The following is a 26398-nucleotide window of genomic DNA, read 5'->3' as shown; positions in this document are numbered from 1 at the left end:
GACACCTGACCTTGGGTTACTCAATGCAGACACCTGGGGCTCATTTACCCAATGGCTCTGTCTGCCAGGCCGGCACCACCCTGGAGGGAAGCCTAAAGGCAAACTCACCCCCCCTTTGGGAAGGGCTGTGGGAATTGCCCATATGTCAACCTTAATTTGGGGCTTGGGGTTGAAACCCCAGCATTTCAGATGCTCATTTTCATTCTTCACCAGCTCTTCTTCTCCAGTTCAGTGATATCTTCCCATATTCCTTTTGTCCTATTCCATCTCCTTGAGGGAGCTTCATATGCAGTGCTTTTACCACCAGGTCTTCACTGGCTCTTTCAGATCTAAGAGGTCTGAAAAAGAGAAGACCAAGAGAAAGATGACAGCAGTCTACATAAGTAGGGCGGGAAGTGTGAATAAAGAGCAACTGCTCATTATCTCTTTGAGAAAAATACATAAGGAGTATCAAATAAATGTGATGGGTGATGGATAGAAAAAACAGAAGAGGAAATACTTCTTCATACCGTCTAGAAGTCTTGGCCATGTGGCAGTAGAATATTAAAATGTCACAAGAGTTCAAAAAGCAATTAAGAAATTTATTGAAGAAAATCCTATGGGGGACTATTAGAAAGAAGGTACATACAGTTTGTAAGCCACAGGTTGCTGGGAGCTGAGCAAATATTCTGGGGATGTGTCACTAGATGCCTGTCTTGTTCTTACCCTCTTCTCTCTACATCTGCTATTGGCAGGTTTTGGGAGCAAGATCCTAAGGGAGTAGGACATTTTGTATGACCTAGAGGCCATGGCTGTCCTTGGCCTCTCTTCTGCCTTACCACATTTTTCAGAGATTCTGTTTCCAAAGACATATGACCTCTGAAGCACCTCAGTTCTCAGTTGTTCTTTTCCAGCCTTTTATCAGAACCCTGTCCATATCATTCCTGTTGCCATATCCAATGGCCTCTTTGCATCAAGATCATCCATAACATTCACATGGCTTTAACATCCAAAAGCCTGTTTTATTAATATAATCTGATATCCCTATCTTTATTTGGATTCCTCCAAAACACTGTATTTTATGAGCAACTCCGCGATTTTTTTCCATTCCTTATTGTGCCAGGGTTCTGTTCTTTTTTTCACTGCCTTTCAGTGCTTTACAGCTTCACAGTCAACTTCCCTTATTAGTATTCTGACAGACAAAAGTTAAGTGGCCACCAGCTGGCATCATAATCTTTCAAAGCAGCTTCTGAATTTATCATTTTGCATATGTAAAGCATATCTAAAAATTCGACATATCTAATATAGAAAAGAAGTCAATATGAGTAATGCAAGCTAAAGATATTCTTTAATTATGAAATGCTTGCGAGGTAGAAGCTATTAGACTAGTTTTTACTTTTCATTAATACTTAATTGGAACCAAGGCATATTCCAGGAAGGAATATTAAAGGACCAACTTTTATTAACCAACAAATCCCAGAAAAAAAAGGTATTTTCCAACACAGCCAGACAATGACTAGGAAAGAGAATCTGACAGCTCAAGTCCTGGCCGTTCTCAGCATTCTTATCTCTTGGTCTATTTCTTCTAAAGTTTACCATTTATTTGATTTATAAAATATGTGTGGAAGTAGCGTTGTGATTTTCATGATAGACCAAGAATAGAAATGAGGCAAGGTCTGTGGGAGGGAGATTTTAATTTTCCAGATAACTGCTAGAACCAGGAAAAAGGCAAGCATAAAAGCCTTTTTTCAGGATATTATCTCTCCCTACACACCTTTCCTCCTTTATGTAACAGCCGCATAATTTAAAATGACCCATTATTTGTCTTGGCATTTTTTGTAATAGATTGTTAGTAGAAATAGTTATGGATCTATACAATATTTTCCCCTTCTGGGCCTTTGTTGTTAGCCTGTTGCTGTCTCATTTACTAAGCATTTGTTTTTGTGACAATTTAAGCCAGTCTGTCAATTTTTGATCTTTGAGAACTTTTTATTAAAAAAGCTATCTCAGAAAAAGAATTTTGTCAATTATAAAATCAACTGCTACTGTGAGCTCCTTCTTCATTTCTTAAGAGGCTGCTGTGTGGGCTTCCTAAACTGGGTGGGAAAAAGGAAGAGAATGAGGAAAGATACAAAAATTTGCTACAATTGCCTCAACTTTCAGTTGCCATTTCAAAGGTCTTCAGGTTTCTCAGATAGATGCCATCTGACACATGAAAAAGCTGAGGTATCCCCAAAGTTCTGCCAGCTCTGTTAGGATGTCTTAAGTATCCTAAGGCATTTCAGGTGACCCTCACATAGAGTCTCAAATGATGGAAAAAGCATGGGGGGTTTTGTTTGTTTGTTTGTTTAATCTAGCATTTCCAGTTGATTTGGCTGTGTAGTACAACTATAATATGGAGACAACGAAAGGAAATAAATGCAGTAATCCATCATTACTTTCCCATAAACTGGGACATGTCTTAATAACTGTCATAAGTTAATAGTGTCTTACGTCTATGTTTTCTTTAAATTCCAGTGATCTGTGTTCTGATTCGTGGAATATCTATCTACTATATTAAAAAAAAAAATCTTTAAAAAAAAAAAAGTGAGGAAAAAAGCTTTGAAGCAATACAGAAGCTTGATGACACCCGAGAATTTATTTCAGAGGGATTTACAAATCCTGTTTTTAGAGCTGCTTCATAGTTTTGGGCATATCAAAACAGTTAGGGACATATAAAATATCTAGCCCTTACAATTCAAAGATGTTTATTTTAGCCTTGCTTATTTTAACCTTAGGAAGTTCTACTACTGTGGTACTAACTGTTGTTGCAAAAGGCACTATTATCTTATTGTAGGCTCATTTAGAAAGAAATGATAGAGATTCACTGAATTAATTATTCATACTTGGCTGAAGTGACAACATATTATTGCACCAAAATACAGGAAAATATAAAATTCTATTTGTTCTCCAGCTTTGGACACAAAGGTATTTTTAAAAAATCAAATACTAATGTGTACTTTGGCACATCTTTAGCACTTGTGCCTCCCTCTAATAAAAGGTGATGCAAGAGCTTTCATCCAGCCTCTCTGCAGACAAGGACACTGCTTCAGGGGAAGGCCAGACAATGTAGTAGCTCTTCTGCAGTAGACAGGGAAAACATACTACCCCCTGCAGTTAGCTGCTAAGTAACCTTGTTTTTATCCTCTTTTCAGGTACTCAATTCTACTCTCACCGAGGTGAATGAGATCTTTTGCAGGAAATTTGCTTTTGTTCCATAGAAATTTACGGGAAGGAAATGGTCCTTCAGGAAGAGTTCATTCCTGTGCCTTTATGAATTTTCTACAGCATGGTTCACAGCAACAGCAATTCCACTACATTTACCAGCAATTCAGAATAACATTAAACGCTCATTGCCATCAACTACATGTGTGTTTAGCTGTCTTAAAATCAAGACAGACATTTAAGATCCTCCTATGGCCTTAGAAAACTAACTTCATGTGCTTTCATAAAACACAAAAGAATTTCTGTTCATCTCATTTTGCATCCATTGTCTATCTGGTGCTGAGGTGCTGTACATAAGATGCCTCTACTGTTTTGCTCTCAGAAAGGGAAACTGGACAGTTTGTATTATTGTCTAGGTGTTACAACGAGAGAAAATCAGATTACACCTTGCACTTTGAAGCAAAAAGAAGGGAAAGTCCTGACAGATTTTACAGTTTACGAGAGACACTTAGTCATGGAGTGATTATTCAAAAATCACAAGCAATCATTACACTCACTTTTGCTTGCTTGGTTTTTTGAAACAGCAGAGAGCAGTTGTGGCTCTCCATCTTTTCTTGGTTATCGTGGACATAAATCAATCATGTTTTTGGAGGCAAGTATTTCAAATCTTGAACTCCACATGAAATTGAATACAAAATCAACATATAGTGGTTTATTTTTCTGAAGAACCAAGTTTGAGCACTTGCCTATGAATATTCCAGCTGTGGTGTACATAGTGCACATATTTCATACATATTCTAGTTAGCAATGACGGTTGGGATTATGCTTGTGTCCTGAATATTGCCAGACATCTGTACTAAAGACACAAAAATGAAAGAAGCCTAGTCACTGCTTAGTGGGTTTACTTTTCCTATTCATGCTGTCGGGAAGTAAGCCAGTACTCAGGCCATCGATAGGCTCTGACTCATTGATATTTTTGCCCTAATCATTTGGTTTTGCATAGAAATACTTGTATAGGTATTTAATCTAAGGCTTTCAGACTTAAGAGCTCTTATAGCATGACTGATGTTATGATCATGTAAACCAATTCTAATGGAGTTTACAAACACAGACACTAAAATTACCTTCAGGGGCAACAGTACTAATAATTAAATGAATTAGCAGCTTGATCTATTTGATTTATTAATTTTCCTGGTAGATTTGGACAAAAGTAGTATAAGAGAGTGTGGTATCAGCCTCTTTATCCTAAAAGGTAGAGGATACCCACACCGATTTCCTGAATACGGACTGATTCATTATTATTCCCTCTGACATATGAATCACTATATTTTTCAGTAATGAATGTCAGGTATAATGTTTAGAAACAGCGGAGCAACAAGTTACAGCAAAGATCCATACTGCTTTTTCCTTTGCTAAATCTGAATTTATCACCCTGGTGATAAATAGCCTCAGAATTAGTAGAGGCTAATTCTGTGACATATCCCTAGACCCCCATTACAAAAACATCTCTCTCCTACTTAAATGGTACTCTTATTTCTCTGATTCAGAAAAGAGCCTGAAAAGCTATCTTTTTTTCCTCTCAGCTCTGTTCATATGGGCATCTGGTTCAGATGGAGTTAAGGGTCTTCCAGTTCATTCAAACATCTGGTGCTATAAATATTCATGCCTTGGTAGGATTCCAAATTTTTTGTGTCCATTGCCTTCTTTTTCTACAAAATACTTGAGGAGCTTATATGAGAGGAGCTTTCTTCCATCTGAGTGCTTGCTCAGAGTTATGACTGTATCTTCAAAACCTGCTGAAGGAGGAAGAAAATTGACATTGTACAAAAGCAGTGTAGCTATACTAAGTCAGGAAAAAAACACCACAGACATTTAGACCAACATCCTCCCTCTGACAATGAGAGAATGCAGTAAATATGAATTCTAATTGAAACAAATTCTCCATCCTTGGAGATATCCAAAATTTGACTGGGCAGGGCCTGAGTAACCTGATCTAATTGGGCCTGCTCTGAGCAGAGAATTGGACTAGCTGACCTCTGCATCTCCCTTCCAGCCTACATGATTCTGTGACTCTATCTTTTCTATTTAGCATCTATCCACCCATTGTTAATCCCCTGGTATCAGAAAAACTTGTCTTGGATCTTTTCAGTTATGCAATAAAGTGTCAAAACACACATTCTGTAGCTTTCTGAAGGCACACAGGGTACAGCTAGATGCCTATCTATGAGCTAGATGCCCAAGCTCCCATTACAGTCAGTGGAAATCAGTCAATACAGTCAATAGTTGCACTAAATTTTATGAGTCTAGGTTGCTCACAGTCTCTACAAACTTGTTCTTAATTTGCTGCATTTAAATTACAGCTTAGGTTGCCCTGCCAATGTGGTACACTACAACTTGTGCAGTTCATGTGGGTCACATGTTTTACACAGAACTGAGAATTTACTGCTAGTCTAATTAAAGTCTTGACAGTCTAATCAGACAATTATTATTAGTCTGGGTACAATGACACTAACAATTATAGTTCGAATTATCCAAACTTTACTTAATAATGATATAGTGAAAACTGAAATACCCACACTTTGTAGTTATTTTCCCTTTGTCTAGCATTATGCTCACCCTTCCACTGTCATTCTGGTGACACAGAAATCACGTCCTAAGATTGATGGCTTCTATCTTGGGAGGAGGGTGTCATGACAAATCATCCATGGAAGAGTTATGATGTTGGGGGGTTCCTCCTCCTCTTTTCTGGAAATATGATGTTGGTGTTGATGGTTTCTTACTTTTCGGTTCTTACTCTTGGGACTGCTTAGTGTCATTATTATGAACTTGCTAACACAGTCCACTTGCTCCTTATTCATTGGTTCACATTTCCATGTTACATCCAAATCTACTCTGTATGGTATGTTTTACATATATCAGATTCCTGTTCTTTGCTCTGTTTGTTACACCTAAATTGTTTTACCTAGCTCCCAAGATTGCATTCCTCTGACAGCCAGTAACTGACTACTACTGAATTGTTTATGACCCAGGGGCCTCTGTTATCATCCTGTGTCCGCACTTTCAAGGCTTCAGTTGTCATCTTATGCTTGTGCTTCTCCACACTGCATTTCTACTCTAGCATCCTACATAGGTCACTATAGAAAGAAAAACTACATGTTATATTTACTGCTTATAAAAATGTGTATTACAATAAGCGTTACACCATTCAAGTGTATATAGCTAAGCAAAGGCTGAAACAAATCGGGTAAGTCACCTGGTTATCAGACAACTGCCATTACAGCTAAACAAACTAACACCAACCTCCAGGTAGGTCAAGACAAGTCCAGGTGAATTCTGACATGTCCTAAGGCCTATGTTGTCAGCTTAACACAGAGCCTGAAGCCTGATAATCGTAACAGTAGCACTGTATGTGCTGGGCTGTGAGGCTGAAGAGTCAGGAGCTATTCAGCTCACCCTGCAAACAGATGCTGCCATTTGAAAAGCCCAGTCCCACCTATATTGTCCTGAATGTGCTTGGAATCCTGGCAATGCATCCCTTGATTTTCAAGGAGAGTGAATTATTAACACTTTCTTTATCTAGTTCTGAGAGTGCTAAGATCAGATAGCATTTCTAAAAGTCATCCTGAAAAGCACATGCTTGGCAAAACTGTTTTGAAATGCACATACCATGGTCTTATCTACACATGCTTTACCTCTGGGAGAGCTCATACGTCAGAACAACTGGCACATTACGGATTTGGAACCAGCTCTTCTACCCCTTGTAACTCTGATGTTGACCGAATGAGCCCAGCAGATACCATGCTTCCTTCATGACTGGGACATTTGTCTCAGAGTTGAAACAGTCAAGATCAGCACATCCTTCCAAGTGGACATTTGTGTGCTGAGTTAAGCAACATTTTGTTTTGCTTGTTGACACCAGAGTTACAGCCATATTCATGTAGTACTTGCTGACTTGTCACTATACTTGCTACATGTAGAATCATTTTTGCTGTGATTCTTGCACAAGACCCAGATCTTCATCTCCAGTTGTAAATATCAGAAAAAAATGCTGGAAAACACTATAGGCCCCATTCACCTTGCAGTTCTGGGCTTCATTTCTGTTTAAACTTGGTACAGTGTATATCAAAGGCTAGGAAATTTGGTGTGATGCATGTCTGAGTCCAGTATGATGCATGCCTGAGTTCAAATGCAACTGGGATGTGGTCAAAGGAAACAGGATCTAGGAAAGCCATCTTAGATCTGTAAGTATAGGGAGCAAAGGACTATTTCTTAGTTCCAGCCAAACTCTCTCAAAGTATCAGTCAGCATTTTAGGCAATATTGTTTCTCACATCTGTTGGTTTCTAAGTTTACAGAGGTTCCTGCAAGTAATTTTTCACCTGATTCTCCTCCTGGCTGGCATCTCCTCTCCTTTCTGAGACTTAACATTGCCTGCAGATTTTACAGAGGTTCCCATTTTCAATTCCAACCATCTTGCTTATTATTATATTTGCCAGTGTAAACAACTTAATATCAGTATTGTCAGGACATGATTCGGCACTTCTGGAAGCTCTCACTGTGCAGTATTCCAAATGACAAGGTATTAAGATCACTTAATTCTTACTCAATGTACTTGTTAAGATATAGATTTATGGCTGGACATGCTGTGGTCCTGATCCCCAGTCACTCCTTCTTCTTTCTGAGATGGGCACCTGTCTGGGTATTTTTCTATTATGGTCACATTGCAGAACTAGCATGGTTGTTGATGCTCACAAGGTTTTCACCTCCAAAAGAATATGGCTGGCATGTGAACATGGTTCCAAAAATACAGGAGACTAATCTCTTATGTGTAGAAGAAACCACTTGAGTATCTTTTCCCTTTTCGTCTTATCCCCCTAATTCTGTGATGAGCAAAATTAGCCCTTAAGGAGCCTTTTCTTCAACTTTCCAGACAGAAAGAGCTAATCAGTTGAGATATCCTACAAAAAAAAAAAAAAAAAAAAAAAAAAAAAAAAAAAGAGCTTCAACCCTGAGATGAAGTACCTTCTGCTGTTTTTCTGAAAAACATACCTTTATCAAAGATAGACACTGCACACCCCATGGGTCACCTGTCCCTGCTTCCACATATTGTACACTTCCTGTTTACGTCTCAATTAATTTAGGAGCTCTTTGCTCATTCATGCAGGCCTCTTGCTGCCTTTGTTTGATCTCCTACTTGTCAGGATGGACCCTTCTTGAGCTTGGAGGAGTGAGCTTTGAATCAACCAGCTCTCCTGGACCCCTCTTCTTTCCAGGGTCATAACCTACAGGATCCTTCCAAGCAGATCTCTGAAAAGGTTGAAGTCTGCTCTCCTGAAATGCAGGGCTGTAGTCCTGCTTTTTGCCCTGCTTCCTCCTCTTGGGATCCTTCTTCTGGATCCTGTGGCTCCAGTGGTCACATAGTCACTGCAGCCAAGACTGCCTCCAACTTTCATATCCCTGACCAGTTCTTCCTTGTTTTTAAGTATCGGGTCCAGGAGACCCTTCCTTGTTGGCTTCTCCAGGATGAGAGCTGGCATTGTTCAGCATGGGCAAGAGAAGGCTCAGGAGAATACCATCCACGTATATAAATACCTGAAGGGAGGGAATGAAGAAGAGGCTGCCAGATACTTTTCAGTGGTGCCCAGTGACCGGACCAGAGGCATTTATCTTAGAATGAGATTAACTTCATGATGAAAATGACTGTTTTTCTCCAGTCACTACAAAAACCATGCAGATACCTAGATCCTATGCAGATGTCTGTAACAGAAACAACTAAATTTAAGTGAGGTAACTGCTCTGTAGTGGAATAAAGCTGACAAACTTTTCAAGATAAGTGTTCCTCCTTTCATTTAGCTGAACTCACATAATGATGTGCAGGATCAAACCATTACTGAAGTGTTGAGTTCAGAGTGGTTCTGTACATTCCCAGCAGCATTTAAGACACTGAAGCATAGCACTGTCTTTTTTGCCTCAAAACTGATATGAATGCTGAAATATCATGCCCAAAGTTATATACACGCACCACACAACTGAACAAAAGCTGTTTTCAGTGGAAATTGTCATTGAAGATTTCTCAAAATTAATTTTTACTTTCTGCCGCTGCAGTCCTAGGTCAGCTCAGATGTTGACAGATACTTCCACTCAGATTCAGCAAACCAGGCATTTTTTTCCAGAAAGCTAAATTCTTTGGAAAACAAGAGTATGGAAAAGACTTGAGCAATTTTAATCACAGTTGTGACTATGTGTTTGTGTATTACTAGTTCCTGAGGTATATCTGGATAAAATTTGGGCGACTGCCTCTAGCTGAAATAGTGCAGTGTATTCTGACAGTGGAACACATGTTGTTTGACTGTCCAATGAAAAATAACTTTTTTCTCCATGTTTAACAAGTTACCTGTTGAGGTAAGCAGTCATAGTGGACAGTTTTAACCACCACCTAAGCTTGTGTGTCTAGCTAACAGGTAAAAACTATGTATGCCAGAATTCCCTTAAAAGTAATTTGAAGTGCTTTGCAAGATACAGAACGCTTACTCAAGAGAAGATTCAAAGCAAGAGGCCTCCGTCAGAATTTAGGCTTAGTGATACAACTGGCTAGATTTGGTTGATGATATGGTGATTAATGGCATGGTAATGCTCTATTTTTATTTATATTCTGACTTAGGTTCAAAGGAAACTAACCTAGCATTACAAGGAGTCAGTCTAACAGTGCAGCACTGTGTGATTTTTAATGCAGTTGTATTATAAACACAGAACAAAAGGGTGGTTCCTAATCCAAGAGGTTTATAATTTATGCAGAGCTTTATTTTGTATAGAAGAAAATCAATTTGGGCATAAAGACTGTTCAAGAGCTGTATATATGGGAAACATATATAATGATGAACAGACTGAAGGTTATTTAGAACAAGACCATTATCAGTACTGTCAAGGACAGTGTGTCACAGGACATCTAATTTGAATGATCAGCATCATTCTGATACTGAAAAAATAATTTTCATGTTATAGTTTTTTTTTCAATAGATTTTTATATTGTGTTATCAGTGTTAGGAGAAATGCCAATACATTAGACTTAGAATTCACTTACCGTGAATATATACTCAGCTTCCGTCTGTTCCTGTAGGACAAAGACAATGTATTACAGTTAATGTATTAAAGCAATATTCGCACTACAAGATCATGGAATTACTTGTTTATCTATTACTTGGTCTTTCCTCTTCTAGTTGTATAACAAAATGATTTTCAGATAACATGCAGGCCTTAATTGTTTAGATTTTCTGCAAACAACCAACTTAAAAACAAAGTAGCTTTCAGATTAATGGCTGAACAAATATTTGAATAATCTTTTGCTAAGGGATACACACAAAAACTGTTTTCTACTTAATCACACCTTATTGATAGTACAAAAAAGACAAGCATTACCAAGATCAGAGTGGAAATGTTGCATATTGGCATCTGTATTTTTTTAGTATTTTTTTCCAAAAGATCTCAAGCATTTGGGGATTTTTTTTTTTTGTGTGTGTTGTTTTCTAACTGGAGGTATTTCTCACATATTTCCCACATTCCTTCACAGTTTACTGTATAGTTACTTTCTTTGTTATGTATTTCTACTTTACTGTCATTAATTTTACTGACTCTGCCTGACTTCTGCACATTCCATTCAATCCCATTTGTTAAATGGCAACTTCAAAGCCATGTGGGGATTTTTTTGTTTGTTAAATATTATTTATTTCCATAACAGCACGTTTGCTACTGTCAAGACTAGGTTTCTAACATTAGATCTGTATCTGAAAAAAACCCTGGAAAACTATTGCAAAGAAATTTTAAAAAATTGTAATTACCGCTTGGTTTTGTTGTTTGTGAGTTTTTTTTAGGTAGTGTCCACCACTGGTGTTTGCTACACACAAATATTTAAATGATTATATTTTATTACAAGATTAAAAAAAAATATTCGTAAACTCATAGATTTTAAAGACAAAATAGTTTTAAGGACAACAACTCCAAACTGGGACACACGTGTTTACTCCTGTGATTCTTCTATTTTGTTCTGACTTCTCTCAGAGTACACATGCCTCTCCAAAGAGGTGGGACTTACTAGATCATTATTACTCACTGTTAGACCTGTCTCTGTCACCTGTGTGAAATGCTGTCAGCCTTTGCATTCATTCTTCAGAGCAACATCCAGTTTGTGTCATGTTTTGTGGAAATAGGACTTCTTAAGTTGAATCCCTTCTAAGACAAGCACACACTGCCTCAGCCTTTATTTATGGACTCTGTACCATTTCCCCTGGATTCATAGTTTACTCCACAAAACTGGCTAAGCAATCATCTCTCAGTGACAACTTGTTCTGTTGGTTTGTTGTTTGTTTTGTTTTTTTTTTCCTGCAAAAACATCAAACTATACTGAAGAAGCTGTATTGCTGCTAATGTGAGCACTGGCTCCCTGAAATTGTTGCAAGCACAGCTATGTCTGCATTGAGGATCATGTTCCTCCACTTCTGCCGTCTCCTGCTTTAACCGTGCTTGTGGCCAGCAAAAGTAATTAGTCTAAATTGTAAGGGATGCAACAGAGACATAGGGATCTGACCATGCCACTGGTTTAGACAAAGTATGCACGAGTATGCATGAGTTTGTCAGAATACACCTGAACTAGTGTAAAATTGTCTCTGTGACTAATGGGAAAGAGCTGTGGAAGTATAGAGATCCATGCTGCCTGCAAAATCCATCCTAGACCAAGGCAAATACTTGGGATGTTTCCCACCCTGAGCTCTGTAATGCAGTAATGACACTCAAAGCTGGTTCAGATATATCCACATGGTATTTGGACATATCCAAGGACCAAATTTGCAAGACTATACACATGTGTAGTCACAGTGAACAAAGATGACGACGGTGTAATTGAAAATCCGTATTCAGCTATGCAATCTTAAAAGTAGCCCAGTGTTCTGTTAATGATGGTTCTGTCATTGCCTATGATGTCTAAAAACGGAGAAGAAAAGATGAAGAAAACCATTTCTTCCTAATAAATTCAGTCCCAGGGGTTTCTTTAAGTCAACTTCCTGCTTAAAGTAGATATCTAAACCCATATGGAGATCAGAAATTTTGTGCAGTTTACATAAAAAAGAACATGGAATTAAAACTAAATAGTTTATAAACAGAATTTGAAAACAGTGCGGAAAACAAATACAGTCAGTAAATTCACAGCCTGGTTTCAGGTCAGTCCATGAATAAATTAGGTACATTCATTTCATTAGACTTACATTTGGAAAAATCTATTTATTTCCCACTGACATTATCTGTATCAGAGGTTTGAAAACCAATGCTCAAGATGCAAAATGAAGCTACAAAAACTGAAATTTTTTTTGTTCAGTTTTTGGACAGAAATGTACACCTTTTATTCTAAATTCTTTATATGGTACAACAAGCAAAACAGGATATATAAGTAAGTATAATACTTACTTGAAATAGTACAAAACTGTAGAATAAATATGCAGTATTGGTTTTATGCACGCTTATTAAAATAAAATTAACCTAGTTTAGAAATCTGCCTATTATGTAAGTTCCATCAGAAACCTTAAAAATTTGAATAGCCTTACACAGGAAAGAAGCATAAAGTTAAATATAACGTTTTCTTATTTGCTGGCCATTGATTGAATAACAAATGAAAAACAGGTTTTAAATTGCTAACAGTCTTGTACTGCTTGCCTTTGTGCAATCACATTCAGACTTGTCTGAATTCAGATCACATCCTTCAGGTCAACTTTTTGCAGAACTGAGCTTGCAGCAGCGACTTCTACCAAGAAAATTCTTTTCTTGGCTCATTTTCATGGTGGAGCAAAGTTTAAACTGTTGTAAACTTGCTGACTAACAGCAATTAAGTTCCTTCTTTCCTAAAAAAAATCTGAAGCAATATTTTAAATGTCATTTTGACACTATTTTGTTTACATGCTATTTAGAACACTATGTTTCCTTACTTAGATGTTGCACAATAAACAATTTACTGCAGGATCCAGGAGACAATGATAACCATTACTGCCACTGTAGGGCTTTAAAGTTTAAGAAGGTCAAACTGAAAAAGTAAATCTTAAAACTAGCATTAAAATGTTTTAGTCCACATGACTTGTTCATGTAAGTAATAAAGTCCTGACAGTTCTGAAATATGCATTTCTCACATTCAATACATGTTTTGTACAGGAGAGACATGGAAAAACTGGAGACAGTCCAACAAAGGGCCACCAAGATGATGAAGGGACTGGAGCATCCATCTCTCCTGCGAGGGAAGTCTCTGAGACCTGGGACTGTTCAGCCTGGAGCATAGAAGGCTCAGGGGGGAATCTCAGCAGTGTCTGTAAATACCTGGAGGGAGGGTGCAAAGAGGAGGGCACCAGGCTCTTTCCAGGGGGGCCCAGTGACAGGACCAGAGGCACTGGGCACAAACTGAAACACAGGAGCTTCCCTCTGAACATCAGGAAATACTTATTTTTTTATGATGAGGGTGGCTGAGCTCTGGCAAAGGCTGCCCAGAGAGCTTGTGGAGTCTCCATCCCTGGAAATATTCAAAAGCCATGGTCATTCAAATTCAAATTCAAATGGCCCTGAGCAACCAGCTCTATGTGGCCCTGCTTGAGCAGGGGGGCTGGACCAGATGGCCTCCAGAAGTCCCTTCCAACCTCAACTATTCTGTGATTCTGTGGTTCTGTGATTTAAATATGCCTTAGTGCATGCAGATTACTTTGCATTATAGATTAATATTATGCCATAGTCAAAACCTCTTGAACCAGACAGTTAAATTAAAATATACAGATAACACTATTTTGAAAATACAAAAATCTGAAAGAAAAGCATGACCTTCCTTTTTTAGCCTCTACGAGTACAATGACATAGGCCCTAATCTAGTTACATAACTTTTAAAAAAAGTTACTGTTTCAGAAAGAGTAAGAACTTAAAAGATGGACATACCCTCAAAATAGACAATGTGACTGATTTAGGCTTTAAATAAGTCCTGTAAGTACCCTGGAAATATTCCTGAAGAAAAACAAGTTGAGTCTCTGTATATCTCATAAGTTGTATCATCCATCCAAAATCTGTGCCTAAGTATGAAACTCTGTCCCCACACTTTTACTACCTCAACTGAATCTACCCCTGCCTCTACTGACACTTTTTCCAAGCTCTATGGGATATTTTCTAATCTCCCTATTAAAGACATTCTGGTTCTTGCCTTTCTTCCCTTAAAAGAAGTGATTTGTACAAGTTCAAAACTGAAAGTTACACCTTAATAAATTCTTACTCAATTATATTCCAACATTTGCACACCGAAATGCTTTTTGGCAGCTATTAACTAGCATGCAAGCTGGAGCTTCTAGGACAGTGTATTCCACAGAGATACAAAAAAAACACTTACAAAACCCATGGAGGTCAGGTGACGTTTTCAAAATTTTAGATCAAAACTTCATTTTTGATTTGTACACCACTTTTTAGGAAGTGTCTTCCTGGGCCGAGATGTCACATGCAACACTTTAGAAACAGTTTACTTTGAGGAAATTTGTTTCTAACAATTAAACCTTTTACATGAATGGTCCAAATTCCATTTCCCATGCAATCTGGTAATATAATTAAGAGATTTTCCTTCTATTTCGTAACTATTCTTAAACTCAGTATGACCTTTACTAATAACTGTTCCTTTTAAGACAGAATAATTAAACATAGAAACTTTCATTATGTATAAAGAGGAAAAAAAGAGGAAATCCTGTCAGGAAAATAATAATAATCCATTTATAACCTATATATCTCTGCCAACTTTGTTTCCTAACTGGTAGGACTTTTGATGTGTAACAGATTTCTTGTATGAGGAACATAACAAATTCAATGAACAATAGAGTAGGCCCAAACTTTCCAAACTTGTTTGGGTAGCTCTAGTAATTGCTGCATTAGGCAGATACGGGGCTGCAGGCAAGGTCCCAGGCACACGCAGAAAGCCTCACGCTTCCACCTCCTCCTCCTTCATAATCCTGTGTATCTTCATTACCACCCCCATCTAGAAACAAAACTCCACTTCTCTGTCCTCCTACGCATACATACTGGGGCTTAACTCCACTCCCTTAAGTCCTCACCCAGTTTATCAGTAATGATTGCCTGCACAAAAACACCCTGCTGTACAGGTCAGGCTCCATACTAGCAATCAGTCTGGTTAAAGGTAATGATCTGGGTTGCAGGATAAAGTTCTGTGTGCAAGCCATTAGTGACAGCAAGAAACTGCTTTCGTGAAAGCGTTATATTTCAGTACATGTACAAACACTCCTCCCCGCTGAATCTACAGCTATTTCAAAATTGTTTCATACCACAGCTACACTCAAAAGACTGGGAATCTAGGAGTCATCCTCACCTGATATGCCACTATAGGTGAAGGTGTTTTTCACTGTTTTTACCACAGAAGGTCATAAACACAAACATTTAGTTTTAAGAGGAAGGCAGAAGAAAGTCACATTTTCTTGTCATACAATGATGTTCTGCCTTCAAAGTCACAGTTGGCAAATGGGCTCATGACTCATAATTAGGCAGATACCTATTCAAAATCATCCTCCAGGTCCTTAAGATGTCTTCTGGACCACATCCAACTTCTTCTCACCTCATGGAGATAAGAATCTAAGCAAGGCATGAGTTTGGGACTGAAGAGCATAACAGAACAGTACTCCAGAGAACAGAGCAGGGAAAAGGCTGAGGCGCAGACACCTTATCACAGGCTGGGCACCGTGTATGCCACCTGGGTCGAGGCTGAGGACAGCTGCCAGCATGGCCAGCGCGCTCGGCTCGGCGTGCAGGCCTGCAGCAGGCCCGGGGCCTTTAACAGCTCTACACCGATCAACAGGAGACAGCATCCCTCAGAGCCTGCGGCAGCAAAGAAGATGGCGATGCCCACAGGCGGGAAGCCCGCGGGCTCAGAAGCCTCGAAAGAAACCGGGGACAGGCAGAACGCCGGGGCGTGAGGCGATGGAGGAAAGCGGCACGGCAGTGCCCAGCCCGGGTTCCGTGAGAACATGGCCGCCGCAGCTGCTGCGCGCATGCGCGCCCGGCACGGACGGAGGGGTTGGGCCGCGGGAGCACGCGAGGCGGAGCGCGCGTAGGGTGGTGCGTCACGGCGAAGGGGCGGATCCCCCCCACGCCCCGCCCCGCCCCGCCCCGCGCACGGCGCAGCTCTGCCGGCGCCTCCGGCAGGGGCGGGGCGCGGGGGGGCGGTGCCCGGGCTGGCTCCGCCGCCGGGGGGCGCGGGGGGCGGCCGCAGTGGGGAGGGCCGGGACAGGACGGGCCGGGACAGGACGGGCCGGGACGGGGCGGGGCGGGGCGGCGCGGCGGCGGCTCCGGTCGAGCGGGCGGGCGGGGGAAGGGCCGAGGGACGCGGCGCAGGTCGGAGGAGCGGCGGCCGCGTCTGTGCGTGTCCGCGGGCGGCCAGGATGGATCACCACCAGCCTGCAAGCCGCTACCAAGTGGTGAGTGGAGCGTCACCGGTGAGGCCCCGCCGCCTCGGGGGAGGGGGCGGCCAGGGCGCCTTCCTCCCCGCCCCAGTTCTCGACTCCCCCGAGTGGGGGTCTGGCAGGGACCCCCGGGGGTTTCTGCAGAGCCGGTACGGGCCCGAGTGCGGCCCCGTCCCCTCCCTCGCCCTGGCGGCGGCGGGGCTCTGACAGCCGGACCTTGCCCGGGCGGCGTGGCCCTGGCCGGGGGAGCGGCCCCCTCCCGCCCCACCCTTCCCCGCCAGCTCGGCCTCTGAGGGGCGGCCGACCGGCTTCGGCCGCGCTGCCGGCCTGTACGGGAAGCCGCCTCTGCCCGCCCCCCTTCCCCTCCCTCCGCCCCCCCCTCGGCGGCTGGTCCCGGTCTGGGGGCGGCGGGTTTTCCCGAGTGCGTCCCCCGCCGGTGAGGGGGCGGCGGGCCGGGCCGCGGAGCGCAGTCGGAGGAGGACGGCGGTTGCCGCCTGCCGCGGTGAGGGGTGACGGGGTAGGGTTAGTTACTTCTGGTTGAGGACGTGGCTGGGAGCGAAGCGGCGTTCCTGCTCGAAAACCTTGTTATTTTTAACAGCTCGTGGCTGTCTGGCACGGGGATAAAGTGTAATGCGCGTATGTGTGTTGTCATCTTTAAGCCAATGTGTGTATACACACACACACGTGTACGTGGGCTTAATGAAGATTAGATGCAGGGGACTGTAAAATGCGGGAGACTGACCTTCAGAGTAAGCCGCTGTGTGTGTGTGTACACGCGCATATCACACGCGGGCACGCTGGCTTACTAAAGAACAGTCCGCAGTGCTTTGCGGCTCATCCAGTCCAGTTTAAATGTCCGTTCTTTCCTTCCTGAACTTCCATTACAGAAATAATCGTTTAGGCTGCAGAAATTTTCCTCCTGCCCGAATTGCCTGTACTGCTTGTTTCTCACAGTCATTAATGTCAGTTATATTAATCTTGTAGTCATTAGCTTAATGTCGATTATACAAAATATATAAGCTTTTCTGATTATCGGTTACAGAAATTCCTGAGGTGCGGTCAGTCTCGTCAAAAGTTTTAATTTTATTCTTCGCTTCTTTGTACTTCATGGCTTTGCTATGTATGTGAGGGTATACTATAGAAGTCTGAAATCTTTACTACTGTCTGTAATTCAAATTTCTACTACAATCTTCTAGGTAGATACTGGATTATTTATCTTAATGTTTGTGTTTTACATCTTGAGCAATGAAAACAATGTCCACAGAAGTAATCACATTTCTGTGCCTATGTAGAACTAAATGCTGATACTTATATTCAGATTGTTCCTAGGTTATGATCTAAAAAGAACTAATAGGAAAACCCTTGCAATAGGTTTGGTAGTCTTACAGTGTGGGAAACTTCTGTATGCTTTTGGACAGTTGTATACTGGGACTGTCATATAGCTGATGAACACACCCGGCATCCTGCGATTTCTCCAGAGTGACGTGTGCCTTTTGGATGCTGGTTGATCACCAAGTGCTTTATGGGTCAGTGCTTTCTAGCATGCCACTTCTCCTGCTCCTCACTACCATAACTTGGAATCAGCAGAAGTCCTAAAGTCATTCCTCCTTCTTTGCAATGGAGAACGAAAATGCCGGCAAACTGTTTTCTTAAGAACCTACAAACACTTCTTTTCCCTGAGGCCTGAAGTAACCTGGGTATGTTTTAAAAGGCCTTATAAGTGTATGCTGTTAAACCTCAGACAAATATAAGAGAAATTTTAATTCCATTACTTAAAGGAACAGAAAAAAAAAATGGTAAGATGGCACAAAGAAATAAATTTGCCTCTCTATTATTTTTGTTACATTCAATTAGGAACTTCCAGCGATGGTGCTGGTGCCAACTTTGGGTAAACGCTCTCTCGTGCGGCTTTCCAAAAGGTCTAATCTTAATATTCAACAGCAGGAGTTGGCATACTCAGTTCCCTGTGGATATTAATCTTTGTGATCAATTTGTGCCACTGAATTTTGTTACAGAAGTGTTTTGTGAAGCCTTCACAATTACAGCATGTTAAGTTCCATTGAATTTGTTGTAAGTCACTATCAAAGTTCTATCTTAACCTCTGATGTACTCTGGAATTTAAAATATGACCTTACTGATCACTGCTCCATGGCAGAGAGCATGTTGGTTTATCTTCTCTCTGTTGTATCTGACTGCTAGGCATTGAGATTTTTGTAATGTTATTTACTTACTGTGTTGGGTTAGAGAATGAAAGGAACAAGGCAATTGCAGATCTACTTAACTAGCACCTGATTATTCAAGCATGTGATCTTACGTGTTATGATGTATTTGCTTACATAATGGCTGTGATAGGTAATAAGCAATAGATCATTGCAGATTTTATGGTTGTGTCTTAATTTTTACAGACAAAATATAGAAGGAAAACACGTTTTAACATGGCTAATACCACATTAGTTTTTTGAACGTCCCACTCCTTAGCACTAAGCTTATGAAATCTGACCAGTTCTGCTATGCTTGCTGTCTTTTTTTTTTTTTTTTATGAAAACCCAGATTTTTTTTTTTCAGTTGAACCCATTCTGCCTTTACTTCTAACTGATCTGTTTTGCTCTATTCAGGGCAAGTTCTCTTCTAAATAGAAAGAATTGCAGGCGTACATTATTATAGAAAGAATTACTGACTTGCATTTACGTTCCTGGCAGTGACAGTAGCACTTCAGCGAAGTTGAAGGAGCTGTTTCACTGCTGCCTCTTTTTATTTGTGGTTTCTTCAAATACGTTAAACAAAAAGACTTTAAGAATGTCAGGCAATTTAGTTTTGAGCTTTAGCACGAGCCAGTTTTATGACGTCTTATGAAACAGAAAATGTCTGATCATAAACCTAACCCTCAGCTTCTCTTGTTTATCTCTGTCAGAAATAGCTTCGTTCTGCATCTTATTCTTTCTTCAGTGAGTCTGTGTTTTATTTAAAAAGCAGTTTAGAAATGTTTAGACTGGGCAACAATTAGAAAGCCAGTACTTGAAATTGCAGCAAAGTAATTGTTGTGAGCGAAGAGCAGGCAGTACATCAGCGTTACATAACTATCTGCCGTGGGCTTGTGTGATTTGTGTTGCTTTCTGCCCCTCCTTTTTTGTCCTTTCTTCATGGGGCAAAAAGATGACTAATTGATGGGTAAGAATTTGTCCTGCTTCCCTGCAGGAATATGACATCAGAAGTAAATTAGCCAACCTTTGTTGTCTTGCTTTACTTCCTTTTTTTTTTTTCCCTTAGTCACGTGCATGTTACAATCCTGTTGGTAAACGTGTCTTAAATTTTACATTCATTACAGATATAGTCAGTTCAGTTGTGTTGTTTCCTCATTGTTGTTTTTTTTTCTTTTTCTTCCCCTATTCTGCTTGTTGTTGGATGAGGGGACTGAGCCATCAACTTCACGAAAATTATAATAAAAATTCTTCAGTGATCATTCATCTGATTCTTTTTGCCTACTAGCTCTTTGTCATCTGACCTTAATTTGTGCATTGCTGTCTTCTCTGAAATGTCTGTTCCTAGTCCAGATTGTTTGCGGAAAAAGTGATTTGAATCATGCTTTGTGAATCCATACTGAAACAAAGAAAAACAAATGCAGCCGTTTTCTGCAGTGCATGATACTGGGTGAGCAGCTAAGTATTAAAGCTAGAGATAGCCTTTTTTTTCTGTGCACTGTGATTTTTCCAGATACTTGAGTCATGAGGGAAGACTTCACGTGCATATGAGTGGTTTAGGCACAGAAATCGCATTGAAGGGTGCAGGACTACATGCTGAACTGCTTAAGAATGATAATCAATTTGCTGCTCCCCCCGTCTTTCCTTATTAAAGCTTTGGGTTGTCAATCTGGGGTCAGGTAGTCATCGGTCTTTGACTTATGGGGTGGCAAGAGCTAGACAGGTAAGTGGTGAAATGAGTAGTTAGCAAACTGGGACAGATGGAGCCAAAGGCAGCAGTCCCCATGGATGTCAGTTTGGCTGTCACTGAACTTGCCGTGCCACTGTAGCACCTGTCTTTGGTGGGATTTGTAAGTGATGTGTGATGTGAGACTGAGACATCAGCCTGCTGTTGTACAGAACTATGCAGGAATAAGGAAATTGTGGTTTTTAAAAGGTATGTGAATCTTATATGAATGCAAGTTGTGTGTGTTTTTTAGAAACACCGTTAAGAGATGAAAATTGCTATTCTAAGCACTTCAATCCATTTGCTTGCATAATGCTACATGTTGTGAATATTTTTAGTTATCCCACATGAGCGCTAATTTTCTGTATCTCTTAACTCCATTGTCATCGACTCTTTACTCTCACAATGTTACCTGGTTAAAAACATTAATCAAAGTCAAGTTGTCTTTGTAGGTCTCAACACGTGCAAGTCAACCTACACAGGAAATGTGCACAAAGAAAAAATCTCTTCCTCCTTCTTTTCTTTTTGTGGGACTAAGCCTAATAGTGGTTGACAAATAAAAACCCAAATATTGTTCATTCTACACCTTTGATATAAGACCCCTAGCTTATATCTAGCATACTTTCTATAGTATTAATTGTCTTTGAAGAACTCTTATGTAATTGGTGTTACTGAACAGACCGAGCTAGTTTATGTTAGGGAAATTCTCTTGCTTTCCACCGATCTGGTGGTGATGTCGTAACTGAAAGATAAAATACTGAATCTAGGGAACTGTTTATAATACTGAAAAATATTGAATGAAGATGTGTTAAGTGATAAGCATTACTGTTCCTTGCTTGTGGCGGTTGCGCTGATGTTTTCAGTGATACAAACCTCTTAATCATTAAAGATAGAATTTTTCAGTGCACTGGCTTTTTACATGTCAAACACCTAGCATAGACTGTTAATAGTTTAGAAGGGCAGATGAGGATTGTCTGAAATTAGGTAAATGACACTTTCAAACAATGGGCTGTCGTTGCATCTTAATTTTTTTTTAAATTTAATATTAATAATTTTTAAATTTGGGTTTATTTCTGTAACGTTTTTACCTGTGACAAATGTGTCTATTAAACATAGTGGATTTTTCTTGAAAGAATAGCTTTAATATTTTTATAAATGCTTTGCCCTATTTTTATGAAGAATCTTGCCACAAATGAAGAAGAAAAATTATAAATGTTTAGGTATGTTTGCAGATGCAATACTGATGCAGCTTAAAAAGTAATATATTTTACATTTTCTTCACTTTTTAAGTTTCTAAATACTGTCATGTTTTACATGAACAAGGGAATAAACTTCAGATCTCTTATGTTTCTCCTAAGTCAAGGTGATGAGTTACTGGACAGGTACAGTCTTTTCTGTCTATTCCTTTATGTAAATTTAAGGGGAGGTGGTTTAACTTTGTGTATTGCCATCACTGTCTGGTTTTTGTATCTCTTTTGGAGGGCCACAAATACACCACCCAGCTCTGCAATTGATTCACATGAAGAAATGCTGGCTCACTGGTACAGCAGGAGTGACAGTGGTTACAATGGCTTTCTGGTTCTTTATGTGGGCACAGGTTGTGGCATGTGGGCAGTTTTCTTTCTTCTTGGCATGGGCACAGAGGGGCATAAGGTAGTTTGCACACAGATTGGTTTAGTTATATAGGGCACCAGTTGTACTGTACTGAACAAAATAAAATGAGTATTAAAAACTAGTAAAAACAACCTGGGTTGCTCCACTCGGGTTTTTCTCCAAGGGTCTTGGTAGACTAAAATTTAAGGTTGAGTCTGCATGAGAGTAGTGCAGGAGGAGAGAGTAGGAACAAGAGTGTCCTTTCTGGTGGCAGCAAGCTGTTGGCATGGCTAAGCCTATCTTGTGAAACTCCCGGGAGTTTTAGGTCTCTGAAAGATGCACAAAACCAAAAGAAAGATGTACCTGATCTTTGCAGTGACACTAAGTCATGTAATGTAAAAGGACAGCTTCAGGCTGTGGCATGCATACATGCCACATCTAGTAAGTCTTCTATTAAAAAAGGCAGAAGTTCAGTTAGAGGAATAACATGCATTCAAATAGCAGGGTTCTCGGCAGAAGTCAGGTGTGATATGGGCAAGTTAGATGTTCTTTTCATGCTACTTTAAAAAAGAGAAACTCTAAGCACTCTTTCAGCTTGTTCATATCTGAAGAATTTGGTAGGAACCACACCAGGATGATCTCAGAATTCAAGCGATACATTCATACAAATATTAGTAACAGTCTTCTAGATGGGGAAAATTAGGTGCTTCTGACAAATGGCTAATGCTAGGCTTATTTTGAAACTTTCTTCCTAGTGACAGTGTTGACAAAACAAGGAGGATGTGGCAACTGGTAATGTCATCACACCTAACTTTGTCAGACCTCAATGTTCAGTTTACAGTCATAGATTTGAATGTTGCGTTCAGTTTCATAGCTTCAAGCTTCCTTCTAGATTTCATGTGTGTCAGCTACTTCGGAAAGGGGAAGAAACAAATGGATGTATACCAGTACACCCACATTAGACAAGCCATTTTCAAAGGGAGAGGAAAAGTAATCCTAAGAGATTATGAGTAGAAAAAAGAAAGCAAAAACTGGCAACTTGTTAGGTTGGAGAGGCACTACCAACTCTTCCTACTGAAACTGAGCTATTGCACAGCCAAGACTGTGGGGTTGAGCTGCCTCAGGCTTAGGTCTCCCACTTCTTGGACAAGTAGTGTCACAGCTAGCTGATTTTAGTCAAATGGGCACCCAATTTGCCAGCTGTGTTTTTAATGAAAATGACTAACGACTTCTGTTTTGTGCTGAAGTCATTTCAGACTTGTACAGCCAGGGCTCACAGCACGTGTCAGGATGTGGATGCCTTACAGCTTTGAGATTTACAGTGAAAGTGGAAAATATATTTCCATGTTAACATTTAACTGTTAATTCCACTTAAGCATTGTTTCCATTATCATAGGCTAATATTAGCCGAAAACTGATATAGTTGAACTTACTCTTAAATTACTCTGTAGCCAAAATATTAGATATTGAGTCACCCCCTAATCCCACTCCTGGCCTTGCCTCTTCCAACTGTGTTTGGAATGGACAGAATGATGTAAAAAAACCAAGCTTCCAAACTGAGGGGTGTAGACACAACAAAATTGGGTCAATAACTTGGATGTTACGTTATTTCTGTTTGTAATCCCATTTTTCTTTTTTCTGAGTTACCCTTCAAGGTGCTTGGCAGAGATTTGTCATCCTCCTTGTAAAACTTGGCTTTCCAGTGAAAACTGAAGAAAAATTTTGGTCTCCAACTATTGTATGGTAACTTAACGTATTTGCAAACATAGTTTGTCCATTTTAACTTTGCAAAAAGTAAAATATTGTTCAGTAATCCTATTAATGTTGACTGAAAATCGTTGTAGGAGAGGTCAGAATCATGTCCTTGGTAAAGATGTATATGTAGTTTGAATTATTGAATATGTGTTTGCTTTTCTCCGATTAATCTGAAAAGGTTATGTAGAGCAGCCTTAAGGAGAGGTTACTGACCTTGTTAGTTATCTCTGCAGAAAATGAGGTGGTTTGAAAGATTTCTCTTTTTTTGTAAAGTAACATAAGTTCATGTTTAAGAATTGCTTTGGTAATGGTTAATGTAGTTAACAGGCGTCATCTTTGAGGAGTGAGTGATCCTTTTGGTGAAGCATAAGATTATTGAGATCAGAGTCCTGGGTGATACTGAGACCAGTTGTCCATTTTGATAATGGTACTTTGAATCAATTGTCACATTTTGGAATTTAAGTGAAACAGTACTTAAAGTATTTTTAAGGAATGCACTCAAGCATTGAGACTAAATTGAAATTACAGAGTTGTAGTCACAAAATTGATTTTCATCATATGTATAGAATAAATGATTAGGAAAAAGATAAACTCTTTACTCTTAAAAACCTGTTCCCAGCTCTAGAATGAGAGTGCATAATTTGAACAAATGAGCAGGCCACTAAAGCCCTGCAGTGCTGGACCACAGCTGATGATGAGTGCTGCAGCCTGTGTTCCTTTCTCCTGTATGTCAATGTCTGCTTCTCTTTTTTTTTTTTTTTTTTTTTTTTTTAAATACTCCCTATGGTTTAGATGTCGTACTAGTTTGATCATCTGCTATCTTGTGAAGGGCTGAGCTTCCTGGACTGCTGCTTTTTAAAATTGTTTTGGTTTTGTTTAGCTGCCTTATAATCAAACAGCCTACTGGAAAGTGCTTGCTTCCAGATGTGTGCATCATCTGTCTAGCAACTGAGAGGTCCAGAGAATTGTCCTTTGGGCTACATATTTTGTAGGTTTTCTTTAAAATGCTTGGTCAGCACTCTGTAACTTAACAGTAGGGTTGAAAAACTTGACAGTATCTGTTGAGACATAAACATGCGTTCTTTAAAGAAAGGGCCTTTAATGTTTTTGCTGGTGTGAGTTGTGTTTGTCTTTGCTACTAAACTTTATTAAATCTGAGTCCTATAGTGGATGAAAGAGAAAGATGACCGCAAATCAAAATGAGAATCTTTACAGTAGAGCCTGTTCTTCTGCATGCAATGCAAAATAAATGTGTTCAGCTGGTGGTGTGTGTATTGTGGGTTTTTTTTTAAGCTGTTGAAATTTCTGTCTGTATTATCTCTGTAAATTGAGGAGCTTGAGTACTCAAAGTACTCAATTTCCAGTTACTAAGAAAATTAGTTATGCTGAAAAAGTCAGGCACGATTGACCTGCTAATAAGAATAGAGTGTTTGCTCTTACTGGTTAATAATATCCTCTGATTTATATTTCATTTAATTAATGATTTCATTTTGGTCTACTCTATACTGTCAAGTAACTGTTATTCTGTACTGTCAAAACTGTTGTGCTTGACTAGCTTTATTCAAGTACACAAGCTATAAAACCTCTGTGTTGTCAATCAAGTTGAAGGTGTTTTTTCTAGAGTTTTCCTGCAGAATTTTCAAGTACACTTACATGTGATATCGGAGACACAAACTGAGGCCTTTTTTTCGTACTTCTCAGGACTTAAAGTGAAGCTGTGTGCAGCTTCTACATTCAGTTTCCATGATACTTCTTCAGGAAGAAACTCCTTTTTCTTTATACCTCCTCTTGTAAAATGAATTTGCCATTTGTGGCATCCTCCTGCATTGTCTTCATTAGGAAGCTTTGTGTGTGAGTCTTCCTAATGTAGTTGGGCCTTTAAGCAAAACAGGCATAGATAGAGAAATATTTAGCTGTTTCAGTCAACATGGAATTTTTCAGACTAAATTTTTCACACTAAAATGGAGGCTGGAACTAACTGTTGAATATTGAGTTTGATCTTGGTGACAGTCCTGTCCATTTCCTAATTTTACAGGCTCTCCTGTTCCCTGTACTTTTACAGTTTATGTGTTTTGTATGTTCTGTATGACTTTAGAGTGACCGGGATCTCCTTTTCTGTACTGATTCTGTAAAGCTGCTGGTAGGTGAAGATATGACCTTTTGACTTGCAGTTCTTGGAGCTGCCACTGATGGTTTGCTGAAGCTGTTGGTTAGTAGCAGCTGCCGACAAATCCTGTTGAAACTTTGTCCATCATCAGGAAAACAGCGAGAATGAACAGGAAGCATCACTGTATGAAACCTGGGGCCTGCTCCCATTTTGGGTACTATACACAGTTTTGGTCTCTCACAAGAGGAGCCTAGAGGAGCTACAAAAGGTGAAGGGAAGCAGACTTTTTTTTTTAAGTGGCATCTGAAATGGGTGGTGGGATTTGGAAGCTATCAGTGCTTACAAAGTCACCAAGGCAGTGGATAAAGCAGTTG

The 26398-nt window shown here is 39.9% G+C and overlaps 1 protein-coding gene across 1 annotated transcript in view; it reads left to right on the top strand.

Moving 5' to 3' along the window:
• The first annotated feature begins 16527 nt into the window (after nt 1-16527).
• The window catches only part of NDFIP2 (Nedd4 family interacting protein 2), a 46943-nt gene continuing 37072 nt past the window's right edge, over nt 16528-26398 (top strand). The window contains exon 1 of the mRNA XM_074911660.1: nt 16528-16660. Coding sequence (XP_074767761.1) covers nt 16625-16660 — 36 coding nt within the window. The 5' untranslated portion in view covers nt 16528-16624. The remainder of the gene's footprint in view (nt 16661-26398) is intronic.

Source organism: Athene noctua, chromosome 1 (assembly GCF_965140245.1).
Source record: "Athene noctua chromosome 1, bAthNoc1.hap1.1, whole genome shotgun sequence".
Classification (NCBI taxonomy): domain Eukaryota; kingdom Metazoa; phylum Chordata; class Aves; order Strigiformes; family Strigidae; genus Athene; species Athene noctua.
This window is presented reverse-complemented; position numbering and strand designations above follow the sequence as displayed.